A 22,261-nucleotide genomic window follows, 5' to 3' on the forward strand; every position below is an offset into this window, starting at 1 on the left:
AAATATTTAGAATTTTCTAAACCCACTCACTTCGTCTCTTTCCCTATTAGAGAAAAGTTAAACCATTTTGTTTTAGCCATTCAAGCAGCCTTTTTGCAGGGTCCCAAACCTTCCAAAGGGAGGGAGGAGGTTTGAGGCTATTTCTGAAGTAGTGAAAATAAAAATGAGGGGGAGGGGGAAGATTCCAGAATTATTGCGTTAAAAAGAGTATGATTCCCCATACATTGAAGACATTTAAGACACTGAGATTTAATGCTTTAAAAACACTTTAAAGACTTTGAATCCAACTAAATACATGATGTGAAATAGGATTTTCTCACATTATAAGATTTCAGAGACTTAATGGCAAATCTACTCATGCTTTCATCCCAAAAGTTAACAGAACCTACGAACAAAGCCTATGCCTTCCAATTTATTATGTAAAGTGTTACAAGCATCCCCAAATGTAGAGGTTAATAGTCACACACTAATACTTGACATTCAAACATATTGTAATAGGTCTCAGAAAAAATATACCCGATGCATTCAAAACCAATTTCTCTCCCGTTTTAAGTTATTTGGGGCAGCCATATTAAGTTAGCTAACTTTGATGCAACCACTGTGGAGAACAGAATGGAGCTTCCTCAAAAAACTGAAAATGGAACTCCCATTTGACCCAGTAATCCCACTACTAGGAATATATCCCAAGAAACTAGAAACACCAATCAGAAAGGATTTATGCATCCTATGTTCATAGCAGCACAATTTACCATAGCTAGGATTTGGAAACAGCCTAGGTGCCCGTCAGCAGATGATTGGATCAAAAAACTATGGTACATCTACACAATGGAATACTATGCCGCCATAAAAAAGAAGGAATTCTCATCTTGTGCAGCAACCTGGATGGAATTGGAGAACATCATGCTGAGTGAAATAAGCCAGTCAATGAAAGAAAAACACCACATGACCTCATTCATTTATGGATAATAAAGAACATTATAAACTGATGAACCAAAAGATAGATATAGAGACAGTAAAGCAACAAGCAGACTGTCAAATTACAGCGGAGAGGGGAGGGAGATCTGGGGTAGATAAGAGATCAACCGAAGGACTTTTATACATGCATATAAGTACAACCAAGGGACACAAAACTCTGGGGAGGGAGGGCATGTGTGTGTGTGGGGGCAACAGTATATGTACACAGATAATAATTTAGTAAAAAACAAAACAAAAAACTAGCTAACCTGTTGGCAATATACTCCAAATTACCATTTTTTCCATTCAAATTGAAAATCAATGTTCCTAGAATCTTCAATTACACAAGGGTGAGTTTTTGTTTTTTATGTAAGTGGAATTCTGGGTAGAGAGTCCAATTAAAATTCTAGCACCTGAAACCTGTATAATTTTGTTAACAGGGTCACTCCAAAAAATTCGATTAAAAAAGGACAAAATTTTAAAAAGCAATTTGAAAATAGTTTTACCTGACATGAACATTTTTCTTTAAGTGAAATTCACCATATGCCACAGAGGGAATTGGCAATCACAAAAGAGTAAATCTTTAAAAATGTGAAACTTTTTTTTTTAACAACTTGGTCTTTGAACCTTGAGGGCTATTTCCAAATATTTGAAGCACAGGCACCAGGGCAGATTCGAACGGTTTTTCAGATTATCTGCCAACTTTCCCCCACCTGTTAACCGAACCAAATAACGAATACACCTTTTAAGCAATGAAAAAAGCTGGCACCGAACGATTCCAAACTTGCAAGACAGTTACACGGTGAAACGACACACAAAACTTTGCATCACTAATGAAAAAGAAAACTAACGCTGGGGCAACCCAACTCTATTTTCTCACAGCAAAGAAGCATTTTTTTCTTTCTTTCTCTACCGCGTGTAGAGGTGCCAGAACCACGAACCAGTTGTAGGCAACCTGCAACAGGATCAGAAAGGTGTAGCAGAAACGTTTAAAAAAGAAAAAGACACAGCGAAATGTTCTTCCAAAGAGGGAGACGGCGAAGAACTTTCTCAGCTCCGAAAAAAAGAGTTGCATGCCTGCTTTACAGATGGGTGAACTAAGGAGGCAGCTCGGATTAATCAGTGCTTTTCTCAAGGTCACTGGAGCGCCCAACAACCCAGTCCGGACTCCCCATCCCGTCTCCGACCTCCCCACACTCCCAGGCGGCACGGCACGGCCCGAACGGCCGGGCTCTTACCCGCAGGAGCCACCAGGCACTGGGAGGGAGAACCCATTTGCAGCGCCCTCCGAGCAGCTCCCGGGGCCGGGGTCCCGGCGGTTCGCCCCCTCCGTCCTCGCAGTAAGAGGCCCCCCTAGCCCAAAAGGACCTGGGAGGGGGCCCAGGGCCGTGGGTCCCGCCGCGTTAGGGGGTCACTCACCGTCGCTCTCGGCCCTGACAAGCAGGGACATGCCCTTCAGCCGCTCCACGTAGCCCGACGACACATGCCCGGTGCCCCGGTCGTCCCACTGCCGGTCCTCGTTGAGCGTGTACACCTTCACCCGCCGCCTGGTGTCGGTCATCGTGCCGCCCGGGGGCCGGGCCACAGGCCCCGCCGGAGTCGCCCAGGAAGAGGGGCCGGGGAGGCGGGAGCCGAGGCGGAAAGACGCCCGCAAGCCGAGGGCTCCCGGGCTTCACTGCCGCCGCTGGCCGCCGCGGGGCCGCGCTGCCGCCCGCATGGCCCGCTCCCGGGCAGAGCTGTGGGCCGCCGCCTTTCCTCGCCTCCGGGGCCTCGGCGCTATTGTCCGGCCCCGGCCAGCCCGGCCGTCCCGAGGGGAGGGGGGGCGCAGCGCTTCGCAGCCTCCCGCCGCGGTGCAAACTGGGGGCGCCGGTCACTGCCCTGCTCCCGCTCCCACCATGATGTCCAACCAAGCCGCTTCCCGCGCCGCCACCGCCGCCGCCTCCTCAGGCCGCCGCCGCCATGTTTTCCTCCCTTACACCTGGCCCTGCCACCGCAGCCGGCGGCTCCGCTCCGCTCTCCGGCTTCAAGTGTCCCAGGCCGACAGGCGCCTGCCCCAGCGGCAGCTACTTCCCCTGCGCGGGAGACTCCGAGAGCCCCCGGGAGCTGAGCGCCCCAGGCTATCGGAAACCTCTTTTCTCCGCCGCCGCTGCCGCCGCCTCTTCCGTCTTCCTCACGGAGCCAAAGCCGCCGCCATCTTGGTTCGCCCCTCAATAGCGGCGCGCGGGGCCACCCAGGCAGCAGCTGCAGGGGCGGCCCACTGACCCCACCATTTAAAGAGACAGGAGCGAGGCCGGGAGCCTCGCTACCTCGAAGGCCTCGGACGGAGGCAGGAGGCGGGCGCCGAGCCGCGGAGGTGGCGGGAGGACAGGGTACGGAGGAGGGGGAGACGCTGGTCGCGCCGGTGACGGCCGGACTCCCTCGCGCTCCCAGCACGCAGCGTCGTGCGAGCGCGGAGCGGCGTGCGTCGCGCCTTGTGCGTGCGTCGCGCTCTGTGTGCGTCATCAAGCCGGCCCGGGGATTCTGCAGGGTCGTGGGCCCGCTTCCCGCCGGGCGGTTGCGCTAGTTTTCTGGGCCCTCAGCGAGCGGGGTTGTCTGGGGCTCTCTGAGTTGGCCCGCCGCCTTCCCGTGCGGCTCGCGGTCCAGCCCGAGCCCGCTTCTGCGACTGTCTTTTCCGGGCCGCCTTTGGGGCTGGGAACCTGGAGCGCGGAGTTTTGGGGACACCGGAGCCTCTCGAACTCGAGGCGGTTCTCCTTTGGAAATAATTGAAAACCTTCAGGGAAAGGCCATAGGTTTTTGGCTTTGGGAGCTGTGGGGGGCACTCATTGGTGTTGCGAGTGTAGAAATTTGGGACATTTTCTGGGCCTGGGACCATGTTCAGAAAGTGACTAGTCTTGGCCTGGCCGGCAGTTCAGTGGTTAGAGCGTCGGCCCTCGGATGGGAGGGTCGGGTGTTCGATTTGGGTCCAGGGCAACATACCTGGGTTACAGGCTTGATCCCTGCGCCTGAGGGAGGCAATCAATGGATGTGTCTCTCCTCTAGTCCCTCCCCCCTCTCTAAAAATCAATGGGGAAAATATCCTGGGGTGAGGATTAAAAAAAACAAAACAAAAAAACCAGGAAGTGACTAGTCTGAAATCTCCCCTTATAATTCCATTTCATTATCCATTATCCGGACAATTATCTTCTATCCCTCCCTGTTGCAAAAACAACTTGAGGGACTAACAAAAATAAAGTTACATGTTAAGCATGGTTAATTGTAATAAATAACATTCTGACTCCTTTCCTGCAAATAATAGTCACCATTTAAGGGGTTGTTTCCATTTGCCAGGCTGTCTAGATCATGGGTGTCCACTAGAAATAAAATGCAAGCCATATATGTAATTTTAAATTTATAGTAGCCACTTTTTAAAAGTATGAAGAAACTGCTGACATTTAATTATTTTATTGAGTGCAATCTCAAGAATATTAATCATATCTAATCCTATTTAATAAAAGAGTAATATGCATATTGATCATCACTCCATCACAGAAGATGGCTGCCCCCATGTGAACACAAGGTGGCCACTACAAGATGGCCAGCAGGGGAGGGCAGTTGGGAGAGACCAGACCTGCAGGGGAAGGCACTTGGTGGGGACCCAGGCCTGCAGGGGACGGAAGTTAGGGGGACTGGGTTGCGGAAGAGGGTAGTTGGGAGCAACCAGGCCTGCAGGGGAGGGCAGTTGGGGGACCAGGCCTGCAGGGGAGGGCAGTTGGGAGGGACCAGGCCTGCAGGGGAGGGCAGTTAAGGGCAATTGGGCTGGCAAGGAAGCAGTTAGGTGTTGATTAGGCTGGCAGGGGAGTGGTTAGAAGGTGATCAGGCTGGCAGGCAGAAGCAGTTAGGGGCAATCAGGTGAGCAGTTGGGAGCCAGCAGTCCTGGATTATGAGAGGCATCCCACATTGGAGAGGGTGCAGGCCGGGCTGAGGGACACCAGGCTGGAATTTTGTGCACTGGGCCTCTAGTAAATAAATAATAAGGCATTTTACATTCCTTTTTTTTGTACTAAGTTTAAAATGCAATGTGCATATTACCCTGCATATAAGTTTAAAATGCAATGTGTATATTACCCTTTGTGTAAGTTCTATTTGCATGCTAACTTTTCATTGGAAATACCTGACCTGTATTTAGATTTAATTAAATTTACCATAGAAAAATATTCACATTCTCGTTATTTCAAACATACTTAAAATGTTTCCAAACTGAATCAACTACCAATTTTTTAATTAAAAATTTAATAAAAAAATAAAGTTTAAAATTCAGTTCCTCTAACCACATTTCAAGTGCTCAGTAGCCACATGTGGCTATGTCTACCCTTATGGCAGGTTCAGGTGTTCAACACTAACAGGAATTTCACATCAAACTTGCAACTTAGTTTGAGTTCTAACCATCTATTCAGAAGGAGGCCTGAGCTCTTTCTTCCCCAATGCTCAAATACAAAGAAGTGTTTGAGAAGGCAGCTTGAGAGTTCCATCATTTACAAACAAAATGAAAATTAGAGACACTGAAGAGATTGAAAAGGAAGAGCAAGCTGCTGCTGGAAAGGCTGTGACCAAGGAGAAGTTTCAGGGTGAATGGGCTGCTCCCGCTCCCAAGTTCACTGCTGCTCAGCCTGAGGTCGGCAGACAGGCCTGAAGGTGTGCAGGTGCCCTCTGTGCCCATAATGCAGTTTCCTGCTCAGCCTGCCACTGAAGACCTGTTTGCAGCCCCCCCTGCGCAGGCCAGCAAATGGGTAGGAACAACCGGAGTGGTCCTAAGCTGTTCTTCCACAAATTCATAACAGAACGGAAATAAGGTTGATGGCAAATAGTTTATTTTTTTTAAATCCTGGAAAATCATAAAAAACAAAGTCATTGTTTTTTTATAAAAAGTAAAATGCAAAAATTTCAAGCATCAAGACATGGCAATAATTTTATCTACTTTGACCCAGAAAGACATCGTTAAATCTACTCGTGTTATTGCTTATTTGATCCCTACACCATACCTGAAATAATTTGTGGAAAAATCATGTTTTCTTATAATGTACTTTTAAAGTAAATTGGATATCGGGGGTTATTTGTTGAATAAAAAAGATTTAAAATTATGTATAAGAAATACTAATTATGAAAGTACTTGTATGCATGTATAGGAGTATAACCCATGGACACAGGCAGTAAGGGGGTGAGGGCATGTGCTGGGGGTTGGGAACAGCCCGGGACAGATCAATGGGGGAAAAGGGAAACATGTAATACTTTAAACAATAAAGAATTTAAATTAAAAAAAGAAATTAATTATGTTTAAATGAACTCTTTAATATGATCTTAAAAAAAAAACCAACCAACCAGTTGAGTTGTATTAGTCAGGGTCCTATTAGAGAAACAACCAGTAGGATACATTTGTACAGAGATTTTGAGGAATTGCATATAGATAGTAGGGTTCAACTAAGCAAGTCTGAAATCCATAGGGCAGGTCAGCAGCAGGCTGAGAACTTGGGCAGGAGCTGACACTGCTGGAAACAAAGGTTTAAGCAAAAAATTCAAGACACCTATGTAAAACACAGAGACATTTAAAAGTCTAATATTGTAAAATATCTATGCACTCTCTGTGAGGTTGTTTTAATAGAGCTGATCTATATTTCCCAAATGAAATGTTGGAGCCTGTGTCAGAAGTTTGAGATCCAGACTGTGCTCAAAAATTTATTTCATACAGTCATGGTATCTCCTTAAGTAAAGAGTTCTATAAAACATAAGGAGCATATCAGAAGAAAGTTTTTGAAATACAAGACTATTTAAATCCCATCTATTTCATTCTTGAAAATGTACTACATCCTACATTCTAAGAAACGGCTCTTGTAAATGGGATGAAAAGATGTTTTGGTCAATGACAATAGTTATGCATGTATTTAACCACCTGTCTTACACCAACCAGATGCTGATTATGGGTATAATTATCTAATTCCTTTCTTAGAGCTGCAGTAACAAATTACCACAAACTGCATGACTTAGGACAGTGTTTCCCAAACTTCTCTCATGAGGAGAATCACCTGGTGGAGTTGTTAAAATACAAATTCCTGAATCCCAACTAAGAAGTGCTAAACTAGAATTTTTGGGAACATATAGGTAAAATTGTATACTTAACTTAGTGCTCTGTACACTGACTTAGGACAATGGAAACCCCACTTTTTACTGTTCCAGAGGCCAGAGGCCGGAAATCGAGGTGTTAGCTGAGTTGCACTCCCTCCAGAGGCTCCAGGGGCGAGAATCTGCTCCTGGCCTTTTCTAGCTTCTAGGATGCAGGTGCTCCTGGGCTCATGGCCGCTTCACTCCAGTCTCTGCCGCCATGGTCACATGGCTTCCTCCTCGGCTGTGTCTTCTGTGTGTCTGTCAAACCTGCCTCTGCCTTTCTTTTATAAGAAATTGTGATGGCTTTTAAGACTCATTCAGATAATCCAGAACAGCCTCCCCACCTCAAAATCACTAACTTAATTGCCTCTGCAAAGACCCCCCACCCCCACACCTTTGCCCCCTCTCCCACCAATAAGAACATTCAGAAGTTTCAGGAAGTAGGACATGGGTCTGTGTTTTTAAGGGCCACCACTGACCTCACTATAGGTGATATAATGCAAAATAAAGTTAAATATAGCTACTCTTTAAAAAAAAAAAAAAATAGCCGAAACTGGTTTGGCTCAGTGGTAGAGCGTCGGTCTGCGGACTGAAAGGTCCCAGGTTCGATTCCGGTCAAGGACATGTACGTTGGTTGTGGGCACATCCCCGGTGGGGGGTGTGTAAGAGGCAGCTGGTCGATGTTTCTTTCCCATCGACATTTCTAGCTCTCTATCTCTCTCCCTTCCTCTCTGTAAAAAATCAATAAAAATACATTAAAAAATATATTTTTTTTATTGATATTTTACAGAGAGGAAGAGGGATAGAGAGTTAGAAACATATATAAGAGAAGCATTGATCAGCTGCCTTCTACACACCCTACACTGGGGATGTGCCCGCAACCAAGGTACAGGCCCTTGACCGAACCTGGGACCTTCAGTCTCCAGGCCATCTATCCAGTAAGCCAAATCAGCTAGGGCTAAATATAGCTACTCTTATGATGATATCTTAAGGTTAATAATAGCCATTAGGAAACAATTTGAATATTATCATTGTTTTCTGTCTAGGTAGGCTGAAAATCTTAAGCAGTCTTTCTCTAGGTCCTAGCTGGGTAGCTCAGTTTGGTTAGAGTGTTGACCCTAAATATACCAAGGTTATGGATGGATCCCCAGTCAGGCTGCATTCAAGAAGCAACCAACGAAGGCATAAATAAGTGGAACAACAAATCTCTCTCTCTCTCTTCCTCTTCTCTCTTAAAATCAATAAATAGAATTTTTGAAAGTCTTTATATTAATAGTCATAAAGGGTTTTAAGTATCTCAAAGAAAAGGAACTAAGTTAGAGTAGCCTGATATTTATATTACTAATGGAATTGAATCCAGTTTACTTACATTTCTTACCAGCAGTGTTTTGATCATATTAGTCTCAGTGTCCAACCTTATCCCAGTCACTTAAAGGAACAGAATGTCTGGAAAGAAAATACAAGGTTTCAATATAACTACAGATGCTTTTCAAGTTCAAAACAGTTGTTTATACATAACATGCAGGTGAGAACATGGAACCAAGAGGAAGTAATGCTGAATTCAGAGAAAATATCATAATCAAACTACATTTAATGACAACTAAGGAAGAGAAAGTTCAATATAAAATACTTGACTGTAAGGATATCTTTATGACTCTCTATTAGGAAAAAGGAAAATTATTCTTTTTTTAAGGAAAAAGAATATTGAGTTCTAAACATTAGCAAATTGTAAGGTCAAATAGAATATTGACTAACTAGAAATTGAGTGCTAAACATTAACTGATAATATTAAATAGAATCCAGTTTATAAACACCATTTTTTATTTTTTATTTTTTTATTATTTTTTAAAAAATATATATTTTTATTGATTTTTTACAGAGAGAAAGGGAGAGAGATAGAGAGCCAGAAACGCCGACGAGAGAGAAACATCGACCAGCCGCCTCCTGCACACCCCCCACTGGGGATGTGCCCGCAACCAATGCACATGCCCTTGACGGGAATCGAACCTGGGACCCCTCAGTCCGCAGACTGACGCTCCACCACTGAGCCAAACCGGCTTCGGCAAACACCATTTTTTAAACTAAGTACTGTCAACATGTCATTTTGTAGTATAAATTACATAGCTATAGTAATACGCAATTACTAATCCACTAGTAGTCCTAAATGAAAAGCCTGATAAATACAAAGTGAACAAATGTGTGCAGAAGTTTCGATCCTGTTTAGTAGCCTATGAATGATAAAAATTTATGTTCTGCAACTATTTGAATACTAGTTGATATTGAATTACAAATTTTACAGTTAATTTACTTATGGGGAAAAAAACTACCTGGAAAGATTCTTTGGAAATATTGTAACTTCTGAAGAGGAATTTAATTTACATGTAAGATTTTTCTAAGGTTTACACACTTCACATTCTCTGGGGATATGATGCTTCAAAAGCTAAAGGGGTTTTTACAATTTCATATCCTCTAAGTTTTCTGTGAAAAAATGATTGGAACTTTATTTGTTACATTTTCAACAATTAGCCTAACAATATCTAGGAAGCACTCTTTTTTTTTTCTTTCCTTAAAATATATTTTATTGATTTTTTACAGAGAGGAAGGGAGAGAGATAGAGAGCTAGAAACGTCGATGAGAGAGAAACATCGACCAGCTGCCTCTTGCACACCCCCTACCGGGGATGTGCCCGCAACCAATGTACATGCCCTTGACCAGAATTGAACCTGGGACCTTTCAGTCTGCAGATCGACACTCTACCACTGAGCCAAACCGGTTTCGGCAAGGAAGCACTCTTAATAAAAATATTATCAGACAAAAAAAAGCTAAAAGAACTCAGCACTTCCAAAACAGTGTTACAAGAAATTTTAAAAGGCCTTCTTTAAGAAGATGAAGAAGGGGAAAAATATGACTAAAATGGCATTAACTACATTAATATTAAAAACTACTTTAAATGTAAATAGATTAAATGCTCCAATCTAAAGACATAAAGTGCTAAATGGATAAGAAAACAAGACCTAAACCTGTGCTGCCTACATTAGACCAACTGCAGATCAAGACACACAGCCTGAAAGTAAAGGGATAGAAAGAGATATGTGATGCAATTGAAAATTTTTGAAAAACTGGGGTAGAAATAATTATATAAGACAAAATTGACTTTAAAACAAGGATTATAATAAGAGAGAAATAAGGATTCATCGATTTCACTTCTGGATATTTTTTCCAAAGAAACCTAAAACGTGAATTCGAAAAGACATATACATCTCTATGTTTATTGCAGCATTATTTACAATATTCAAGATATGGAAACAACCTAAGTGTTTATTGATAGATGAATGGATGAAGAAGTGGTGCATATATACAATGGAATATTACTCAGACATAAAAAGAACAAAATCTTGCCATTTGCAAAAGCATGGATGGACAAATGAAATAAATCACACACACACACACACACACACACACACACACACACAAAAAAAAAAAAAAAAATACCATGGGATTTCACTTATATGTGGAACCAAAAAACAAAACAAAACAAAACAAAACAAAAAAACCCCATGAAACAATTGACATGATCAGGGCTGCTCTAGGTCAGATTCAAGTATCCAAGTGTTCTTTATACTTTTTCATTCTCTCACCTTCCCTGAATGCCTCTTAAATAATGACTGTTATATCCTTTTACAACCAATTACTGAAAAGAGTGATTACATGTGCACTATGTCTTCTGTACAAAAATAAATAAGGCCGCATAGAATTTGGGCATGCTACCTCTGAAATGTGAGCGATGGTTGCTCTCAAAACTGGATATCCATTCAGAATACCTTGAGGACTGTTCTGTATAATGGATCGCCAGTGACTCAAATATCAGTATCCATTCTCAGGACTTTTTATGAAAGCACTTAGTCAAAGTGTATACATACTGAAATTGAAAAAATAAAATAAAATAAAATAAAATAAAAAGGAAAAAGAAAAAAAGAAAAAGAAAAAAGAAAGTGCAACGTTATACTAATTTTCAAAGGATTTCGATCTTTGAGCATATCATGTCTAGTGGCTCCCTATACTGTTTTCTGTTGCATTTCCTATTTGTGCCAGAAGGTGGAGATGTTCCTCACTAGAATGATCATCCCCCCCTCCCAATACAGCCCCTGGTAGTCCCTGACTCAAGACTTGCAACATTCTCTTTGAATTCGGGAGTCCGCTTTTTGAAAATTCATAATGGCCTTCACTTCTTGAGTTTTAAAACATTAAATAATGGGGGGAAAGTTGGGTGATGGGCACACGATGCAATATTCAGATTATGTATCATAGAACTGTACACTTAAAACCTATGTAATTTTATTAACCAACACCACTTGCATGAACTTAATTAAAAAGAACAAAACATTAAAAGAGTGTTGGCTCATTCGATAAACTCCATGTGAGAGTGCCTGGTGGAGAGCTGCATTTTAAACAGATTTGAAGTTAAGTATACCTTTATGTTTCTAAATGAGGAGAAGGGGGTGAAGAACAGAATTGAAGGCCCAATGAACCACCGGGCCACTATTGTCAGTTAAAATTTAATAACCAACATACGTCTGATTTCTGTATGTCTAACCTTGTAAGTCCTTTACCAGGAGAACCTTTCCATCTACAGGTCAGAGGTTGCAAACCTCTGATTTGATGGTCAAATCTTTCAACTTGTTGTTGCAATTGTAATGAAATAGCTTCCTGATTCATATATTCCTGAAACATACTATTTGATTATGTATTATTATTATTATTATTATTTATTTATTTATTTATTTATTTATTTTTGAGACACAGCTGTGCTCTTTACCAATATTTTACTTGGGATTTCTGCATCTAGCTTCAAAAGTAAACTTGCTCATTCTTATCATTAAAGTTATTAAGCTTTATAAAAGAACTGGGCAGTTTTCACTTTTTTCTTTTTCTTGTGCAAGTGTTCAGATAACATTGGAATTATCTTTTTTGTTTATGGATTTGAGTGAGAGAGAAATATCGATTTGTTGTCCCACTTATTTATGCATTCATTCTTCTATGTACCCTGACCAGGGATTGAACCCAAAATGTTGGTGTATGGTGAGGACAGTCTAACCAACTGAGCTACCCAGACAGGGCTCTGCCATATCCTCTAAAAGCAGAAGCCCTCCAGTTTTCAGCCTGTAATTTCCCGTCTCCTTGACAACGGGCTCTTAGTCCCTTCATCCTCTCATCAAAGCTACTGCCAATAGAGACTGGCCAGTGCAAGCCTTGTGAACAAGAAAAGGGACGTCAAACCCAGTTGTCCCCTAGTTCCTAACCCCATGCCATTTCAGTCTTACAGGCCACTCACTTCATAGCCATTGACTTATGTTCTGCTTTTATCACCCGATTCATAAGACCTTTTGCCTTCACTTGTACTGACCAACAATATGCATTGGCTGCCGTGCCTCAGGGGTTTACTGAGGCCCTGACTTCTTTCTCTAATATGCTAAGTGAGACCCCATTACTCCTTCCCCTTTTTAAACATGAAAGGGAAGAACATGCTTTAGGCTTCCTTTCTTGAGAACACAACAAGCTATCGGCCTTTTGATATTTTATCCTCATGTTTGAACCAAACAGACAATAGATGGTGTTGGTAAGGATGTGGGGAAACCGAAACTCTTAGCATTGTTGGTGAGAATGTACAAACACTGCAACAGTAAATCTAAAGTTACTACATGACTCAGCAATTCCACTCAAGAGAAATGAAAGCATATATCCACACAAAGACTTGGATGTGAATGTTTATAGCAGCATTATTCATAATAGCATAAAAGTTGAAATAACCTAAATATCCATCAACCGAGGAATGGATAAATAAAATGTGGTGTTACTCAAAATAATAGAATAGAATTGAACAATAAAAAGCAATGAAACTTAAAAGAATTATGCTAAGTGAAAGAAGCAAGTTCAAAAGGTCACATCCTATGTGATTCAATGTATAGGAAATGTCCAGAAAAAACAACTCTGTAGAGACTGAAGATAGATTAGTGGTTGTACAGAATGGGGATTGGCTACTATCCTATCTAATAAACAGGGAATATGCTAATTAACCATCATGCCCTCACAAGATGGCAGTGCCCAATCCCTCAGCCCTGCCTGGGGGCGGCAGGCAGAGCATGCCTCATCCAGCTGGAATTCCCCAGTTCCTTCAGCCTCTCCTCCCCCTTATCCAGCTGGCATCCTCCAGTCCCTTCAGCCCCTTAGGGGAAGGCAGTTGGGGGTGATCTGGCTGGCAGGGGAGGGAGGTTGGGGATGATCTTGCTGCCCCCCTCATGTACAAATTTCATGCTCTGGGCTTCTAGTTGGGTATATAAAGTTCCTTTTTGAGGTGATGATATATTCTAAACTTAGATCATAGTGATGGTTGCCCAACTCTCTAAATATGCAAAAAATATTTGAACCATATGCTTTCAACAGGTCAATTATTTTTGGTATATAAATTCTATTTCAATAAAGCTGTTTTTAAAAAGTCACCTATGTATGAAAATAATACTAGCACTTTTAGATGAGAGAATTTTGAAAATTCAAGGGAATAAGAAAAATGTCTTCTCTGAATGAATTATAATTGCTAAAATCAACCAGATTTCATTGTGCATCTAATAAAACATAGTAAACAGACTTTTTGGATAAAGTTGGGGTAGATATGAAAGATAGAGGACACATATCAAGCTCACCTTTACCAGCTGGGATGATTTCAAAGATAAAATCCTGAAATGACCACAGGTCAATATGCTAAGACCACTTCATTCTGTAGAAGAGACTTTTCAACCCAATGCTGACATTTGCTGGAATGAAGCAACCATTTAATGTCATCTTGACATCTAAAGTCACATAAGGATCAAGTCTTTGCAACAGGCACTCTTTTAGGCCTGTGGCAAATACCAGAGTTTTCTGCTTATCCCTAATTTCAGTAACATGGAAACTAACCAGGAATCACTGTACCCAGGAATCGCCACAATTTTTTCATCATCAGTGTCTCCAAATAAAGCCCTGTTCCCTAGAGAAAACACAAAATATGAAAAATATCTCTTCTCATAATATTGGTCAACACATTCGTCTTTTGTGAAATTAGTGCAAGTTGGTTGTAAAAATTTCCAAAACTTAAAAAATTGGAAACAGCTGTGATTCTCTTACCCTGCACATAACCGCTGGTAATTTTGCAGTCTGTTTTCTCAATTTGTATGTTTTAAATAAAAGTTGGATTGCACTGCATATTTGGATCATACAGTGCATAGTATTTTATAATTACTTAATTCTGTAACTCGGCATTAAGTTTATTATGTTATTCCCTAGAATCCTGACTTTATTGTATTCTACCATGTGGATGTATCAACACTAATTTAACCAATTTCCTATTATTGTACATTTAAGTGGCTTCTAATTATTACTAGTCTAAGCAATCCTGTGGGGAACACCCTCACATACAGGCTGCCATTTGGCTCATACGTATGTGTCAGTATAAGGAAAGTGGTTATTTACAAACAGTGACCCATCTGATTAGGAAGGTGTTCGTGCTGAGTGGTTGGTTGTAGGCCACAGTAATTGTTTAAATTTCTGGCTATCAGCCCTTCTTCCCCCTAATTCTTAGTGGTTAGTTAAGGTTGTTTCATTGGGATAACTTCATGGAGCGGAACTATTGAGACAAATAGTATGACTATATCCAAAGCTTATAAGTATATTGCCAATTTACCTTCCTGTCACATTCTACCAACCTACATTCAAACAGCTGTTCTCATTAACACTTTTAAAAATATATATATTTTATTAATTTTTTACATAGAGGAAGAGAGAGGGATAGAGAGTTAGAAACATCAATGAGAGAGTATCATCGATCAGCTGCCTCTTGCACACCTTCCACTGGGGATGTGCCCACAACCAAGGTACATGCCCTTGACCGGAATTGAACCTGGGACCTTTCAGTCCACAGGCCAATGCTCTATCCATTGAGCCAAACTGGTTTTGGCCAAGTTAAATACTTTACATCCAAGTTTTTGTTCCCTGTTGCTCCTTTATAACTGAACTTCTAAAACTACCATCATGCCCGGCTGGTGTGGCTCAGTGGCATTATTGCTTTTATCATTTGAAAAATTATTTAATTTTACTCCTCTTAATAAAATTTTTTTAGCTGAAGTTAATCTCTTCATTGGTCCATATGGAAGTACTGAATTAAAAAACGTTTGCCCCTAGCCCGTTTGACTCAGTGGATAGAGTGTCGACCTGTGAACTGAAGGGTACCAGGTTCGATTCTGGTCAGGGGCCTGTGCCTTGGTTGCGGGCGCATCCCCAGTAGGAGGTGTGCAGGAGGCAGCTGATGGATGTTTCTAACTCTCTATCCCTCTCCCTTCCTCTCTGTTAAAAGTCAATAGAATATATTTAAAAATTTTTTTGAGAATAACAAATTTAAATATTTATAGTATTAGAAACTTGGGTTACATGACACTTTTTTAGTATGAAAGTATTTATCCTGAAATAATTAAAAAAATTTTAATTGATTTTTAGAAAGGAAGGGAGAGGGAGAAAGACAGATAGAAACATCAATGATGAGAGAGAATCATTGATCAGCTGCCTCCTGCACACCCCCTTCTGTGGATTGAGCCCACAACCCCAGGAATTGAACTGGGACCTGCTGAGCCATACCAACTGGGCTAGACTGAAATGTTTTAAGTTTAACATTGTGAAGCGATTAAAACCAATTATTAACCTTTTTATGAACTTCAAAGTTTGGTTCAAAATAGTTTAGTCAAAAATAAATTTTAATACATGTATAATTGACATTTAAACTATCACCTACTTACAGCCTATTTTTACCTGTACTGTGATTTATTTTTTTTCTCTTGGAATACCAATCAGGTAACAGCATCAGTTTTCTGTAACAAAGAACACATCATGGAAAAAAAGCGTTTCTAATCTTAATGGCACCTGTTTAAAGAAAATGTTAAAAAGTAAATACATAGGGTTTTAAGCCCTACTCTTTTGGGCTGTATGAAGTTGTGGGGAAGGGACATATTTTGATAAAAAAAAAAAAAAAATGACCACGAGGGCCATGATGATGGTCAGCATTACCCTGAATGGCTTATCAACCTATGAGACTCTTTATTTCTAGGAAAGTTAGCAAGGCCCAAATATTATTCAAAATGTAACCATAATCTGAAAAAATACCATAGGAAAAAGGCAAAAATGATGACAACAACAACTTATTCTTCCCATGTGTCAATACCCTTCCTTCTTCTTATTCAAGACCCACGTCCCAGGCACACCGTTCCCTGTAATTATAGATAGGTCAAGCCTTTTACCCTATTCAAACTCTTTGCTAATTCTATTGAGTTTAAATCCTTCTTTCCTTTACATTTATTCATGTTGCTAACAACTTCTTTGTAATGGCACTATACCTGAATATTTTTGGTTAAACTTATGTTTTTCCACCTGGTAGATCCCAGATTCTATAAGGGAAGAAGACACACTCTCTGCACCTTTACAGCCCCAACACCTAGCATGTGGCCTGGAGCACACATGCTAACCAAACAAGTACATATTACGTATTTATCTATTACAAATGAATGAATGCCTGTGATGAGTAGGTATTCATGCTCTCAAATTAGGAAAGAAAACAAAGAGAAAATTCTCTCTACCAAATTAAAACAAATGATTAGAACCTACCTCAAGATGTAGACGCTATTTCTAAACTCTAAAATGAAAGAAAAAAGGCACCTCAAAGCTGAAATATAAATTTTAATATATATTAGATATTAGAAAAAAGAGGCATCTTTAGTATAGAATAAAATGGAAAGCAGGAGAACCACAATAAACATATCTGTTCCGATATTAAACAAGGGCTGAACTAAGAAACAAATGTCACTTCCATCACCGAGGGGGAAATACCTATTGGAGGAGGGAAAGACAACCTGCTCCTTGTCCCTTATCCAGGTTTATTAGTGGCGGCCCAGAACAGCGCCTGGAGTTGAATAAATATCTGTCAAATAAGTGAATAATGTCAACTCAAGAAACTCAACATATGGAATAAATAAATGGTCAAATGAATAACGGAAGAAGAACGTACTAAGCTGGAAGACCAAGAGAAGAAGTGCTTTTAAAAGCCGTTGGGGTAGAAAATGAGAATGAAAAACAGATTACTCAGTAAAATGAAACATTAGTAAATCCAGGAGGTTGGATAAAGTATAAGGAAGAGGGAAGCCCAGGGAGGCTGCTGTCAATCTTTTCTCCCAATGAGTTATAACATCTTTCTGGAACACACAACCCATGTCCTAAGTGAACACTTCCATGAAAGAGGAGAGGGACAGCTGCCAAGCTCATTTTATGATTGAACTACATTTATGCCAAAACCAGACACAGACAGTTCCAGAAAGAAAAAATTATAGGCTAATTTCAGTTACACTGACAGTCGCAAGGTCCAGAATAAATTATTAGTTAGCCAGACTCAACAGTGTACTAGAAAAACAAAACATAACGATCAAGTAGGGTTTATTCTAGGAATGCAGGAATGTTTGAGGAAGGTCAAATTACAAGTCTAAAGGCAGAAAGACTGTGGTTATAACTTTTCTCTGCCAGAAAAGTTCTTTTTCATCAGAAAAAGACACCTTTAGTCCAACATGCCCAGAAGCCCCCAGTCAGCACAATTAACCTGCATCCTCTCCAGCAGGCCCCCTTATTACAGACACCTGCCACCACGCAAAAACACATGAGTGTGTTCCTAGGTCTTGATCGGAGAGGGGAAAATGTTTGCCATTTTAGAAAAGAGAGTCCAAATTAGCCATCATCAACAAAGGCCTTTATAGCATTACCGTTATTACCCTAAAGTTTTACCATTATGCTAAAAAATTAAATGTCCCAGACAGGAGAAACCAAGATGGAGGCATAGTTAAATGCCTAACTGCAGCCTCACACAGCAATTTCAAAAAAATACAAGTAAAATACAAAGTGGACATTATCCAGAACTACAGGACAGTTGACTGACTGGAAATTCTACAACTAGAAGGAAAGAGAAAACCAGAAGGAAAATCAGAGGAGCTGTAAAAGCCTAAGGTATGGAGACACGGTGCGCACATGGGGAGAGGACTGAGCTGGAGAGGTGGGGGCGGCTGAGTGCCTGGCTGGCTGGTGTTCCCTAGCGGGAAGGAGATAAAAGCTCCGGACTGTGCTGAACCCTAGTTCTGACTGCATTGAACCCCAGTTCTGGGCGAGACCCTGGGGACCCAGGCTCATACAGAGGGATTCTAGGCTATAAGGTGGAAACTCTGGGGAGCAGCAAAAGGCAGAGCCCCAGAATCACTCACATTGTGCGCAGAGGACGGACTTTTGACTGTGCCGCTGGATTGCCCTAGCGGGAAGGAGACAAAAGCTCCGGTCTGCATTGAACCCCATTTCCAATCCCACTTCCAACTGCACTGAACCCCAGTTCCGGGATCATTGGGGGAGAGACTAGACAGTCTGGTAGTGGGCGAAACTCGAGGGCACTTTTCTCTCAGAGGTGCTTGCAGCGAGTACCAAAGCAGCGAGTATCAAAGGACACTGAGGAACACAGATTCAGGAACCTCATAGGATGGGGCTGACAGGAAGCCAAGGCTATAGGCTCCACCCTGAAACTTCATTCCATCCAAGCTGAACACAGAGGCTTTTGCAATTTTCCACGTCTAGTCAAATAAGGCTGTCTCTCGGCATAGACACAGCTGATCCTCACAACCAATTGGCTTGGAGGTCAGTTCCTCCCAATGATACCAACAACAATCAAGACTTAACTATTATAATAAGGCTGTACACACAGTCCACAAAGGGGTGTACCAAGAGTATCCACCTCAGGTAACTGGGAGGCTGACCCACTGAACCATATAGGTCACCTTAACACACAAAGCCACCCTACCAACTGAGGGAAGCAGCGAAAATGCTGAGACAAGGAAACAGATAAAAAACAAAAGAAATGGAGGACAAAAAGAGACTGGATATAGAGTTCAAAAACATGGTTTTAAGGTTTTTCAAGAATTTCCTAGAAAAGGCTGATAAAATAAATGAGACCTATGAGGATATGAAAAGGGATCAACTAGAAATAAAGAATACATTGTCTGAAATAAAAAAATATTATACAGAGTTCTAAAAACAGAATGGAAGATCGCAAGAATCAAGTCAAAGATTTGGAACATAAAAAGCTAGAAGACACTCCTCTGCAGAAGCAAGAAGACAAGAGAATCAAGAAAGTTGAAGATAATGTAAGAAACCACTGGGACAATTTCAAGCAAACCAACATCAGAAATATGGGGGTCGTCCCAGAAAAAGAGAGAGAGAGCAAGATACAGAAAACATACTGAAAGAAATAGTGACAGAAAACTTCCCCCACCTGGTGAAAGAATTAGACTTACAAGTCCAGGAAGCACACAGAACCCCAAACAAAAGGAATCCAAAGAGGACCACACCAAGACACATCATAATTAAAATTCCAATAGCAAAAGACAAAGAATATTAAAAGCAGCAAGAGCAAAGCAGGTTCCTATAAAGGAACACCCATAAGATTGTCAGCTGACTTCTCAACAGAAACCATGCAGGCCAGACAAGAATGGCAAGAAATATTCAAGGTGATGAATAGCAAGAACCTACAACCAAAAATACTCTACCCAGCAAAGCTATCACTCAGAATCGAAGGCCAGATAAAGAGCTTCACAAATAAAAAAAAAGCTAAAGGAGTTCATCACCACCAAACTAAGGTGCTGAGCTTAGGTGACTGGCAGCACCCCTGCCCTGCCCCTCCGGGGCCACGGCTGCACATTGGGAGCTACAGGTGAAAAGACTGGTGCACTGATGGGGCTGATGGGGTGAGCACACTACCTGCTTGAAGGTGGAAGGAGAAATGTTTGTCCCACTTCCAGCTTGGTCCACCAATCCCAGCTCTTCCCCCCTCCCTTCCGTCTGCACAGCACTGCAGTTAGCCCATTGCTTCCATTTTCATAGTCCCTGATACTCACCTCTCAGGCATCCTCTCTGCTCTCCATAGGCTGCAGGCACCGTTTCCTGTTCCTTGCCAAGTGGAGGCATTGCCAAGCTGGAAAATGATTATTTTTTTTCTTCTCTGGGAATGGTCCCAACGAACAGAAGCGCTAGGTCTGTGTTGCGTGACCCGGTGCCCTGACCATAGCTGATCCACCTATGAATAACCAAATGCTTTAGACTCCTTCAGCCAATTCTTGCTTAGGATTTTTAATGTGGGTCAGAGACCCAGAGAAGGAAGTTGTGGTGGGGTAGCAGTTAGTCACACAATGGCCGTGTGTGAAAAAGTCCAGGGATGCCTGCTGCTGCAGCCTGGAGCTGCCTGGGGTAGGGCAGGGTCTTGGGCCCACTGAGTGTGACATGACATGGGGCTGGGTTGCGGTGAAGGGGGTGGATACTGAATATAGGAATGTTGGTTCTTCAGGTTTGAATGGTTGTTTCTGATGGTGCTGACAAACTGAAATTTCTAAATCACCGGTCTATACAAAATAGTCTTGGTCAGAGCTATTTTGTGATCCGTCTGAATGAAGCTTTCATTGCCTGCTGGTCAGAAGCTGAGATGAGCCCTGACTGGTTTGGCTCAGTGGATAGAGCACCGGCCTACGGACTCAAGGGTCCCAGGTTCGATTTTGGTCAAAGGCACATACCTTGGTTGTGGGCACATCCGCAGGGGCAGCTGATTGATGTTTCACTCGCATCGATGTTTCTAACTCTCCCTCTCCCTTCCTCTCTGTAAAGAATCAATAAAATATATATTTTAAAAAAAGCTGAGATGATGAAGAGCTGGTACAAAACTGATATTGTGGATCTCCAAAGTGGATTGCTAGTTGAATTCACAGCCCAAGTAGATTTCTTTGGTGAACATCTAAGTGGCAGGTTACATTTCCAAAGATGGCCAAAACAATTCCTCCTGACCCACAGGCTCTTTTGCAATGTCACCTTGCAGCTCCAAAGGGATGGAGTGTATTTATCCTCTCTTTGAATCTGGGCTGGCATTCAGACACCTTGACCAATAGAATGAAGCAGAAGAGACATTCTGAGACTTCATTATCCAAATGTTAAAGAAGGTCTGGCAGCTCCCATTTTTGTGGTTTGGAAGCCAACGTTCATGTAGGAAGTCCACTTGTTATGACAGCATAAGTCTGTAAGTAAGCCTAAGCTACCTCCATGGAGAGGCCATGTAGGGAGACAGATGCCGGCCAGCCCACAGCTACTCCAGTCAAACGAGCTGAGGAGCCAGATATGGGAGTTCGGAAGCCATCTTGCACATTCCAGCCCCAGCATACAAAGGAGCCTGGGCTTGCTGAGCAGGTGGTTTCTGATAGTCTGTAGCATAAGTGGCCTTCAAGGAACCTCACCTGTCAATATTCATAATCATGCATAGTCCTCTCCCTTTAAATCCGGGTTAGACATCCTTTAGCCAATAAGATATGGGTAATGTTGTGCTGGTACTAGGCGTGTGTGGCAGCTTCCTCTTTTGCATTTTTAGGAGACCTGAGTGGCCATATAAGGGCCCCAGCTACCCTGATAGAGATGCTAGATAGGCAGTCCAAGAGGGTTGGCCTTTTGAAAAGGGAGATGCCCTGAGACCAGAGAGAGAAAGAAGCTCAGACACCAGGTGCTCAGTGGGGCCCAGCCCCTGCCTGCTGAAGTCCATGTGCGAATGACTACTGGCAAGACCAGAAGAACCAGGCAGCTAAGCTCAGCCCAGACTACGCCACCTTGAGCCAATAAAATGGTTATTGTGTCACTGAATTGTGGAGGTGGTCTCAGGGCAACAGATACCTAAGCATCCGGGTAAGAGTGGAATCCTAAACACTTGGTATTTGGAATGAGAGTAGTACGCCTCCCTGTCCACTGGTACAGGGCAAGCGGCAGCGTGATTTGATTTGGCTAACGGAGCATGACGTGCGTCCCTTGCTTTCAGTGGTTCTCAACCTTCCTAATACCGTGGCCCCTTAATACGGCTCCTCATGTGGTGGGGACCCCCAACCATACAATTATTTTTGTTGCTACTTCATAACTGTAATTTTGCTACTGTTATGAATCGTAATGTAAATATCTGTGTTTTCCGATGGTCTTAGGCTCTACTGTGGGCCGAGAACTGCTAGCAGGGCCACCTAAGACAGTGGTTGGCAAACTGCGGCTCGCGAACCAC

At 42.2% G+C, this 22,261-nt stretch overlaps 1 protein-coding gene across 2 annotated transcripts in view; it reads right to left on the reverse strand.

Annotated features, from left to right (window-relative positions):
• Positions 1 to 3,415, reverse strand: part of PPP4R3A (protein phosphatase 4 regulatory subunit 3A) — a 39,895-nt gene extending 36,480 nt beyond the window's left edge. Inside the window, exon 1 of one of the 2 annotated variants that reach the window (XM_084873801.1) lies at positions 2,374 to 3,415. In XM_084873801.1, coding sequence (XP_084729927.1) covers positions 2,374 to 2,515 — 142 coding nt within the window. In that variant the 5' untranslated portion in view covers positions 2,516 to 3,415. The remainder of the gene's footprint in view (positions 1 to 2,373) is intronic. The other variant, XM_084873802.1, reaches the window with a different exon arrangement.
• Positions 3,416 to 22,261: the final 18,846 nt, after the last annotated feature.

The sequence above is a fragment of the Pipistrellus hanaki genome (genome assembly GCF_964339955.1).
Source record: "Pipistrellus hanaki genome assembly, chromosome: 1".
NCBI classification, from domain to species: Eukaryota; Metazoa; Chordata; class Mammalia; order Chiroptera; family Vespertilionidae; genus Pipistrellus; species Pipistrellus hanaki.